General features: G+C 31.8%; 1 protein-coding gene across 1 annotated transcript; it reads left to right on the forward strand.

Moving 5' to 3' along the window:
- Positions 1-1,741: 1,741 nt before the first annotated feature.
- LOC139502044 (ankyrin-3-like) lies at positions 1,742-11,458 on the forward strand. Its single transcript, XM_071291365.1, has 3 exons — positions 1,742-1,954; positions 2,725-2,821; positions 5,823-11,458. The coding sequence occupies exons 1-3, from the start codon at positions 1,760-1,762 to the stop codon at positions 9,854-9,856; spliced, it is 4,326 nt and encodes a 1,441-aa protein (XP_071147466.1). The 5' UTR covers positions 1,742-1,759; the 3' UTR covers positions 9,857-11,458.
- Positions 11,459-12,002: the final 544 nt, after the last annotated feature.

Here is a 12,002-nt window from a genome sequence, read left to right on the forward strand (position 1 = left end):
ATAATTGATATTCATGTCAACACCGAAGTGCTGACTACTGGGCTGGTGATACCCTCGGGGACGAAACGTCCACCAGCAGTGGCATCGACCCAGTGGTGTAAATAGTTATCAAAAGTACCAGGATTATAATTGTATACGCCAGACGCGCGTTTCGTCTACATAAGACTCATCAGTGACGCTCAGATCAAAATAGTTAAAAAGCCAAATCAATACAAAGTTGAAGAGCATTGAGGATCCAAAATTCCAAAAAGTTGTGCCAAATACAGCTAAGGTAATCTACTCCTGGGATAAGAAAATCCTTAGTTTTTCGAAAAATTCGAGGTTTTGTAAACAGAAAATTTATAAAAACGACCATATAATTGATATTCATGTCAACACCGAAGTGCTGACTACTGGGCTGGTGATACCCTCGGGGACGAAACGTCCACCAGCAGTGGCATCGACCCAGTGGTGTAAATAGTTATCAAAAGTACCAGGATTATAATTTTATACGCCAGACGCGCGTTTCGTCTACATAAGACTCATCAGTGACGCTCAGATCAAAATAATAAAAAAGCCAAATCAATACAAAGTTGAAGAGCATTGAGGATCCAAAATTCCAAAAAATTGTGCCAAATACAGCTAAGGTAATCTACTCCTGGGATAAGAAAATCCTTAGTTTTTCGAAAAATTCGAGGTTTTGTAAACAGAAAATTTATAAAAACGACCATATAATTGATATTCATGTCAACATCGAAGTGCTGACTACTGGGCTGGTGATACCCTCGGGGACGAAACGTCCACCAGCAGTGGCATCGACCCAGTGGTGTAAATAGTCCCAATTATATACTACAAGGGAGTCTTATTTTTAAGTTTTGTTACTGACTTAAAAAGAATTATTACGCTTAGTTTCTTAAAACATGAGTGGGGGTTTTAGATTATTTATAATGTTCCCTTTTAATGCATTTTTTTCTCAATTAAGCAAATTACACATTCAAGTTCGACTATACATGTATATTCTTCGAATAATGCTGCTGCTAATAGATGCAAATTTTTTTCATAGGCGATTGTCAAGCAGAGTTGTAATTTTGCTTCTGATATGTATTTTTTAAATGTAAAAAGAGCCAAATAACAAATTATTATCGAAATTTAAGTAATTTCAAGAAGTAATGTTCAAAATATTACCGAAATTTAAGAAAAATTCAAACAAGAATGTCCTTTTTCAAATGACAAAACAAAAAGGTCAAACACATCAACTGAATGAAAAACAACTGTAATTTTTCTGACTTTGTTGAATAAATCTGCTTGTATAACTAGCTTAACCTCGCACTTGTATGACAGTCAAAAACAATTCTATTATATTGACAACAATGTGTAAGCAACAATGTCTTTTTATAAGCGATATAAAAATCTATAGAAAACCTGTAAGTTTACCTCGCAATGTTAGATATTGCCAAAACAGAGGTCAGTTATCGATGTCTTCAACTTTTTTGAATTCTTCTCTGTTGCGATCAAGGGACAATATTCATTCAATCTTAAGGAATCTTATATAAAGTTTCTCTTTTTAAGTGTCAGAACTAAGAGATATTTATATGAAAGGCATTGATTTTCATCAAATGTCTCAAATTCACCAAAAGAATTTATTTTGTTTCTATTGATTTTTAAATTGAGATATATATTTATTGGTTTTGCTTATCATGGTAATGAAACAAACATTGGATGATTTTGTTCAAAAATATTTTTAGGTCTCCCCAACTCTACAACTTTTGATATCACATTGATGGTAGTATTGATAAGACGTCTGACTAAACTACCTCCACCTACATGTGGATACGACCAACTACCATCCAGTACAGATACCACAACCACAGCTGACGTGGCAAGAATAAAGCACTACAGGAACGAGATGTCACATACTAAAGATGGAAGGATCAACTCTGCGTTCTTTACCAAGGCTTTGGAGGATATCACTGGGGTAAGAATATAATTTTTCACCTTTTGTATCCGATAATCGGCTAATAATGAAATGTATAAGTTTCAAAATATGAAACAAATTATAAAAAAAAAGTAAATTAACAAAAATACAGAACTCTGAAGAAGTTCCCTAAGCAAATGCCAAACGAATAGTATAATAAAATGTATTTTCAATTATACATGGTATATTGAATAAGCGTATTCCATCTTACATGTCCATAAGTACAAAGCTATCTGAAAAAAATGATTTGATATCTTATCATGAAACGTGTATGAAATATTGGCTTTCACTGTGGCTAATACTTTTAAAGGTTCAACTAAATGTATCAGGATTGTAGCAATTTTGCACACGTCATTCACTCAATCGTGTATGTGATGGATTTGAAACAATCATGTTTAATTAAAATATTCCTATATGCTTAAGGTGGTACCTATCACTACAGGGAGACAACTCTGTAAAATCAGCTAAACGTTTTAATCACGATGTATTGTTAAAGAAATATTAAGCTTCTCAATGATCAAAATTAGTGTTTGTCAAACTGCTATATATCCAACCAATTTTTTCGAGAAAGTGATTGGTTCCATTTTTTTTTATTTTTAAAAAAAAATATCAAAGTGTCAAAGTTAATATTGTGTCAAAATTTTATGAAAATTAAACGAGCCAAAATAATTTTAGTCAAGGTGTTGGATATCACCTTAAGGATGTATTATAGTTTGGCTTTACCAGCCTATATATTTGAATATGACCCTTTGTTTTTTATCTTTATAAAGGCTGTAAAAAGGCTAGGTGGACCAACTATGGAAAAAGAATGTAAAGAGCTAAGAACTAAACATTTAGACCAAACAACGGTACCTTGGAATATAAGAGGTAAGGACAGAATATCGGAACAATCGTACGCACATTGCTAGTAATGATTAAATTCAGTGAATGTGTGAGAAAATTTGGTTATAGATTTCTTTTAAAAAGAAAGTCAACAAGCCTTAATTTAAACTTTTAATAATCTAAGTGAGCATTTTTCATCAGACAAACTGTAGAAAATGGCTCAGGCATATATTTGTTTTAAATCAAGAGCAAACTAACACACAAATGTAACTTCATATATTTGAGGGAAAAGTTAACATGTTAAATATCGGACCGAGAAAAATAGAAGAAATTTCAAAAAACTTATTAAACAGTAGAAGACAAAAAAAGCTCTAATAATTTCTTTGTGAAACTTAGTCAATGTTTATTTTATAGTGCTTCTGTAATTACTGAAGAGTGTAGACAAATTATATCAAATTTAAAAAAACCAAATATAATTTGAGCGTTTGAAGATGAGAGAAGAAAAACACACATTGAACGAGTAAGAAATTGATTGGTTTAGGCTCTGGTATCTAGTGGCAAATATTACATTCTTTGCAGGTCGATAGAATCTTATTTTGACAGGAAAATTAATAATCAAAATGCTAAAAAATATTGTACGATTAATTTACAGCTTATAATTATATTCACAAAACAATAATATAGTTTACAAATTGACGGCAGATATGTGTAGGAATTACACATATCTGCCGTTTTTGTACCTTGTTTTGTACTTGCATTTCTTACTTATCCCAGATTTATTCTGATTCTTTTACAAATTGTAAAAACTTCAAATTTGTTTCCATACTTTCTCCATTCTTTAGATCCAAATCATATCAAAAATAAATATTTTTATAATGAAGTTTGAAATACTTCCATTTCGAGATGTAAACAAAAATGTTAGAAAAACAATATTCATCAGATGAAGATATTATGTACATTTGTATGTCTCAAAGACATGGAAAACATGTTTATAGTCTTGTTACCAAACATGGCAATTTGTTAGGGTCATACACTATAAACAGGCTTGAATTGAATTCACTGATTCCTCGTTTTTAAAGCTGTCAGCTATATCTATTAAATCTATTGATGCAGGTAAATCCAGAAAAGCGCTTCGGATGCAAGAAATTATTAAAAGTGTTGTCTTCAATTTTTTAACAATTCCATACGTTTTTGACATGCATATAAAAAGTCTTACATTTGTGATTGACAAGATTTGATGTTTCCGGAGAGAATAAATATGAAAAAAAATATTTATGCCTCTCGAAAAACAGGACAATTATGAAACAGATTTCAACCAAAAATCAAGAAAAAATAAGTCTTATAATATTATTCATATGCCTATTCTTGATTACCACTGTTAGTAATTGATATTTGATTTCCACTGTTACAATATTTTACAAGTTTCCCCCTTGAGTAAATATCAATTCCAGATTACTTATAAGAGTTTAAAATTCTTTCCTAAATATCCCACCATTTATGAACTGTATTTATTCCCGTTGCTGCTGCTAATATAAACATTTGCAGTTTCTTGAAATTATTATCATAATTTTATTCACACTAAAGATAAGTCACTATGAACTTCTTAACACAATTTAAACTATTCAATCAAGTTGATATTTTCTTGGCAATGATTACCATTCAAGAGGTACATGTCTTCTTTTTAGTCCGAATAATAAAAACTGTAATATAATGAATTATAACACTGTACACGCAATGAGATGCTAAGTACGAAATATGAAAAAGACGAACAACCCCTATCAAAACACTTGACATTTCGATGACAAAAATTAACATGATTAACACTAAAACCTTGACATTTTTCCTGCAATGCTTGCATTTGGACCTTATCTTTTGTAAAAATTCATTTTCACGTAAACTAAATTATCGAAAAGTATTTGATATTCTGATGCTTGCATTTTTATTATAAAAATCCATAACACGGAAAAGTGGGGAGGGGCGTTTAAGATAAAAGAGCGCCGAACGCGCATGCTTCTGATTTCTTAAAAAAGATTATGGGTTGATTCCTTTTGTGCAAAACATTATATCTTGGTAACAGTTCTTTAAAAAAAATTCTTATATTTACAGTTATTTTGTTTTCTACGCTTCGTAAACCACCGCCTTGTGTCAAGCAAAGCCAATGAAGACAATCGATCCAAATAGGACAAATACTGTCATAAAAACAGAAGCGTAAGTGGGTATGCCGTGTTTGTCACTGTTCTATTTTACCCACTGTTAGATAAATGTACAAAAAATCTTATAAATCTGTAGCTTGCATGAATCATTTCTTAAAAAAAACGCTAGAAAAAATTGATTCTTTCAATTCTCAAACCCAACATTTACCATTTTCAATTTAAATATTTTTCTCGTAAGCTACCGTCAAATTTACTGTTGACATTTCGTAACGAAGGAGCCGCCATGTTGACTTCTTGAAATCAGTAAAAGAGTGAATAATATTAATAAAAAGATTAGAAAAGAGTGAAATCTACCTCAAACTTTTATTTTAATGCAATATACATGATATAATCGGAATTTAGAAGGTAAACACAAACAACCTTCAGCTTTGTCGTTTTTATTCGTATGACGTCATGTCTTGAAATGACGTTAATGCGCGAGAAACATTACTGGAATTTCGCGAAATTTTAACCTTTTTTGATTTGTACATTTTTCTGATTTCTAATTCTTTTTGATATGCCTCAGAATTAAAATCAAGGTTCTGTAGGTTTTTTAATTATAATTTTTAGCACAGCGGAATCGACATAGCATTTCCACATAGGTTACGATACATGTGGATTTATGCGGGAGGTATATTTTAACAGCCATTATTATGTTTATCTCGGAGTCTGCGCTAAGTCATCAGTTGTAGATATATCGAGAATTTTGTCACGATATTTTTTACAAAGCGAAACAAGCACGTCATATTAGAAATGAGCTTTATTAATCAGTTATTGTTGTTGGGTATTGATGAACTTACTCAGTATTATTCTTTGGTACTTATCTCATTCAAACAATTGTTTTTATATTTCAGTACAAATTAATCAGACATTGGATAAATGGCGGAAGACACATGTTAATTTTGTAGAAACAAGAGCTTCAAAACAAGTTTTAGAATGTGTCCGGGTAAATAGTTGTGTTACTATTACAGCTTGTTCTGGTGCTGGGAAGACAGCAACCCTTCAACATGTGGTTTTCAAAATGGCAGATGACGGGTACAATATACTACTGGTAACCAATCCACAGGACATTCTTAAGTTTTATGATCCAAATCAGAAGACGTTGTTTGTTATTGATGACTTCTGTGGTACATATTCTTTAAACCATTCTGACCTACAAAGCTGGGAATCAGTCATGAAACGTATTAAAGAACTGATACAGAATAAACTCACAAAAATAATTGTTGCCTGTCGATTACAAGTGTTCAAAGATGGAAAGTTTGAATCTTTATCGATTTTCAAAACACACGTTTGTAACTTGTTATCAAAAGACTTGAGCTTGTCAAAAACAGAAAAGCAATTGATTGCAGAGATGTATCTGGAAACTGAAGCTGCAGATATTATCAAATATAGCGACATATGTGATTTTTTCCCCCTTTTGTGCAAATTATATCATGATAATCCTGTAGTTAATATTTCAGATTTCTTTCAAAATCCATTTTCAGTGTACGAAGAAGAAATAGAACAACTAAAAACCAATGAACATGGTAAATACTGTGCCTTGGCATTGTGTGTCATGTTCAATAATATGATTGTGGAGAAAGTATTGACAGAAGACATAAATTCAGAGACAAGAACTATTATAGAGAACACATTAGAGGCATGCAAACTAAATAAAGGAACATCAAGATTAACCTTATTGGATGAACTTGATTCACTTGAACATACATTCATTAAGAAAGATAATGGTTTATACAAAACTGTACACGATAAACTTTTTGACTTTTTATCGCATTATTTTGGAAAGGCGATGATTCAGTGTTTAATTAAAAATGCACACAGTACATTTATAATGGAACGATTTTTATTAGAAAGTGAAGACAACGACCAGTTCATCACTATTGTTCCTTCTGAACATCATGAAATGTATATACAGAGAATGATAAATGACTGGTCAAAAGGTGAAGTTACGCGTGTATTTAATAACAAAAACATGGAAAACGGAAGGTTTAGACAGAGATTCCTGTCTGATTTGAAAAAACTTGACAAATTTTATCAGATACAACTAGCACAAACCTGTGATATCTTTTACAAAGACACTCCTCTTTTTCACTGTTGCTCTATTGGCGACATTCCATTAATTGAGTGGAGTTTACAACTGTGTGATAATATCAACATTTGCGATATTAATAATGTTAGTCCTCTACATTTATCAACACAGGGTGGTCATACTGAAGCAGTTAAGCTGTTATTGAAAAGAAAGGCAGACGTTAATAAGTGTAGACATGATCAATCATCTTCACTTTTAACCGCTTGTCAGAACAATCATATTGATATCGTTAAGCTTTTAATTGACAACAAAGCAGACGTCAACAAGTGTTTGATTGATGAAACATCTCCCCTAATTATTGCCTGTCAGAAGAATCATGTTGATGTAGTTAAGCTATTACTTGCCAACAAGGCAGTCATCAATAAGTCTACAGATGATGAACAATCTCCTCTATTTGTTGCTAGTCTGAATAATCATGTAGACATAGTAGACATATTACTTCACAACAAGGCAGACATTAATAAGTGTACAATTGATGGACAATCTCCCCTGTTTATTGGTTGTCAAAATAACCATGTAGATACAGTCCAACTGTTACTTGCCAACAAGGCGGACATCAATAAGTGTATGAATGATGGCATATCTCCTTTATTTATTGCTTGTCAGGAGGGTTATACAGATATAGTCAAAATTTTACTGGATAATAAAGCCGTGATCGATAAGTACAATGATACTGGAACATCCCCCCTGTTTATGGCTTGTCAAATTAATCATATAGATATAGTAAAACTGTTAATTGACAAAAAAGCGGACATCAATAAGTGTATGAATGATGACACGTCTCCCTTGTTTATTGCTTGTCAGGATAATCATGTAGACATAGTAAAGCTACTACTTGACAATAAAGCAGCCATTAATACGTTTACCGACGAGGAACAATCTCCCTTGCATATTGCATGTCAAGAAGGAAATACAGATATTGTGAAGTTATTAATTAACAACAAGGCAGACATTTATAAGTGTAGGAATGATGAAACATCTCCCTTGTTTATTGCCTGTCAGACAAATCATGTAGATATAGTAAAGCTGTTAATTAAGAGCAATGCTAACATTAATAAGTGTTCGCATAATGGAACATCTCCCCTGTTCATTGCTTGTCAGGAGGGTCATGTAGACATAGTAAAGCTGTTACTCGACAACAAGGCAAACATTAACAGGTGTGTAAATGATGAAACATCTCCCCTTTTTATTGCTTGTCAAGTAGGATATAAAGATATAGTTAAGCTGTTGTTAGATGCCAAGGCAGACATTAACAAGTGTATGAAAAATGACGTTTCACCTTTGTTTGTTGCTTGTGAGAAGAACCATGTAGATGTTGTCAAGTTGTTATTGTGCGAAAATGCAGACATAAATAGTTTAACGAGAAATGTAGCATCTCCCCTTTTTATTGCTTGTGCAAAGAATAATGTTAATATTGTTAAGTTGTTATTGAACAAAAAAGCAAGCGTAAATAAGTTTCACGAGTATATTTTTTCCCCATTGGTCATTGCTTGTCGTGACGGAAATAAAGATATAGTGAAGCTGTTGCTGGAAAATCAGGCAAACATAAACAATTTTACGAAAGATGATGTATCTCCTTTTTTTATTGCTTGTGCAAAGAATCATATTGATATTGTTAAGTTGTTACTGGACAAAAAAGCAAGCATTAATAAGTGTAATGGTAATGGGTTATCGCCATTGGGTATTGCTTGTCAGGAGGGAAATAAACGTATAGTACAGCTTTTACTGGACAACAAGGCAGACATTAATAAATGTACGAATGATGAAATATCTCCATTGCATATTGCTTGTCAAGAAGGATTTTCAGATATAGTTGGGCTGTTACTAAACAACAAGGCAGACATTGATAAGTGTAGGAATGATGGAACATCTCCAATGTTTCTTGCTTGCACGAATGGATATAAAGATGTAGTTAAACTTTTTCTTGAAAAGGAGACAGATATTAATAAGTGTAGGCATGATGGCGCATCATATCTGTTTATAGCTTGTATGAAAAATCATTTAGGTGTAGTAAAGCTGTTACTGGACAACAAGGCAGACCCTAACATTTGTTTGAAGGATAACACATCTCCCTTTTATATTGCCTGTCAGGAAGGACATAAGGATATAGTTGAGCTGTTACTTGACAAAAAAGCAGACATGAATAAGTATAGGAACGACGGAGCATTTGCCCTGTTTATAGCTTGTCAGAGGAATCATGTAGATATAGTAAAGTTGTTACTAAATAACAATGCAGACACAAATAAGTGTGCTTCGGATGGGACATCTCCCCTTTTCATGGCGTGTCAGGAGGGATATTACGATATAGTAAAGTTGTTACTACAAAATAAAGCAGACACGAATAAGTGTAGGAATGATGATACATCTCCTCTGTTTATCGCTTGCCAGGAAGGATATAAAGATGTTGTAAAGCTGCTATTGAACAACAAGGCAGACATTAATAAGTTTACAGATGATGGATCATCGCCCCTGTTTATTGCCTGTCAATTTAATCGTTTATGTATAGTGGAGATGTTACTTAACAACAAGGCAGATATTAATAAGTGTACAGGTCTTGGGTCTCCTATTTATGTAGCTTGTCTTGAGGGTAATATAGATATAGTCAAAGTATTATTGGCAAATGGAGCAAATTATAATAAATGTGTCAGAGTAGGTAATTTTCTTTACTCCCCAAAACAAATTGCCATAATGCATGGGTATATTAACATTGCTATTTTGATTTGTAAACATTCAGATAGAATCAATTTCATATGTAGAAATATGAAGCACATTTTAAATAGATTTAACCAATTATACTGATTTGTTTCTTGAGTTAAATGTTGCAACATGACTTTTTACTTTACAATTTAGGTAACGTTTGATTTTTATTATTTTTGAATTATGAATCCAAAATAAATTTGTCTCTTGAATTGACCCAAAATTATAAACTGTCATATCTGGGTTTGTTTGCCCAAATTATTTCCTTGAAATGGTAAAACAAAATAATGATGGTTAATTCAGAGCCAAGCTTTATAAATAAAGCATTATTTAAAAGATTTTTCTTCTTAGTTCAGACAGCAACTGTAGATTCGTTCTTTCCAGGATGTACAGATATACCATGTTCAAAGTGATAATTTCTGAAATACTTATATATGCAGAAAATACTGCTTAGGAGTAGTACCCATACTTATGTAAATTTTCACAAATAATAAAACGATGGACCATGATGATTTAAGGGTTCATACATTTGAGGAGCATCTCATTGTTACTCAAAATGTGCAACAAAAAGGTTTCCGGATGCTAAATTTAATTATCAAAAAGGATTGCACCCTTTCTTGGATTATATGGTCACATAATCATCATTTTGAGATCATGGCATTTAAGGTCAAGGCGTAGATAATAACAATAGACAGAAAATGCAGAAAAGGGATTCGTCATGCTAAATCATATACTACATATGATATTGCAACCTTTATTAAAATTATGATCACAAACAATAAGAGAAAAACCATCTATATGTTTGGTGACAATGTCAAAAATATTGAAAATAAATTGCAATTTTATCAGTAAGTGGTTACTGGATATAAAATCAATTATTTCATATATATATATTTGAAAGTAACCATCCTTAGATATATTGTCTTTACAAATGGGAAGACTGACCGATTTTTAATTATACTGTAATCCACATCAAAGGTCAAGTCCATAGTTATTAATAAGAGACTAAAGTTGTGCCAAAAAGCAGTTTCGTGATGATAAATCAACTAGTAATATAAGGGACTACTAATTTTCCTCGACACATAGTCAGTAATTATAAAAGGAAGGCCCAATGTATTACTTTTCGTAACTAGACTTACGTTCAAGATCATAGTAATTGAAAATAGTTTTTTTTAACAAAATATAACAGTTTAAAATCATCACAAAAAAAGAATCATATCTTAAAACTATGTCGTCACCTTTTTTTAGTTTTAAATTTTGTTAAGAACCCCTCTTTTATTTAGATATTATAATTGTGTACCTGCTATTATTGTTTGTTTTAGGTTTTTTTTTAACTTAGATTTTTTTTTTCAGTTAAATTTTTTAAAGACATAGTATCAATGCCTTCATAAACCTAAAAGAACGATAGCATTTTTCTCATTAAGGTATGCAAGGTATTTATGAAATTGTTTACAGATTTGTCTTTTATGTATTTTTTAATACTTTTTATATTTTCATATCAATCCATTGTGACTTGGTCATTAGACCATGTATTATATCTCATTTAAATATTTGAGTGTATTTGTAGATTGTAAGTTATACATGTCTGTTTGACATAGCTTTTAATGTTAACCCTACGTGTTATTGCTCTTTAAATCTTTCGATAAAGTAAGTATAAGCAGTTTTGTACAATGATAATTTGATATCTATTCTAGTTGAGAAAGATGATTTGCACTTGGTTTAAATTGTATCATTATGATCATTCTGAATACAATAAAATGTTTTTGATCAAGTCGTATTCCTTCATGCAATAATTACAAGGACATTATTAAAAACCAGTTACACCATTTGTTAAACAAACATGAAGAAGTGTTTGAAGGGATACTTTGTCTATAATTAAAGTTTTCATTTCCTAAATAATACAGATAAGAAGATGTGGTATGATTGCCAATGAGACAACTCCCTACCAGAGACGAAATGACACAGAAATTAACAACTTTAGGTCACTATAGGGCTTTCAACAATGAGCAAAGCCCATACCGCATAGTCAGGTATAAAAGGCCCGAAATGACAAATGTAAAAACAATTCAAACGAGAAAACTAACGGCCTCATTTATGTAAATAAAATGAACGAAAAACAAATACGTAACACATAACCAAACGACAACCACTGAATTACAGGCACCGGACTTGGGACAGACACATACTTACAGAATGTGGCGGGGTTAAGTTGTTTTTATTCTTTCTTACTGATTACTTCAATTTTTAA

Source organism: Mytilus edulis, chromosome 13, assembly GCF_963676685.1.
Source record: "Mytilus edulis chromosome 13, xbMytEdul2.2, whole genome shotgun sequence".
NCBI lineage: Eukaryota > Metazoa > Mollusca > Bivalvia > Mytilida > Mytilidae > Mytilus > Mytilus edulis.

What these genes read in the sequence shown, in the direction of transcription:
- LOC139502044 (XM_071291365.1), top strand. Translation starts at nt 1,760, where the DNA reads ATGGTAGTATTGATAAGACGTCTGACTAAACTACCTCCACCTACATGT. An exon ending in CTTTGGAGGATATCACTGGG is followed by an intron (nt 1,955 to 2,724) that starts GTAAGAATATAA and finishes ATCTTTATAAAG; the next exon opens with GCTGTAAAAAGGCTAGGTGG. An exon ending in GGTACCTTGGAATATAAGAG is followed by an intron (nt 2,822 to 5,822) that starts GTAAGGACAGAA and finishes TTTATATTTCAG; the next exon opens with TACAAATTAATCAGACATTG.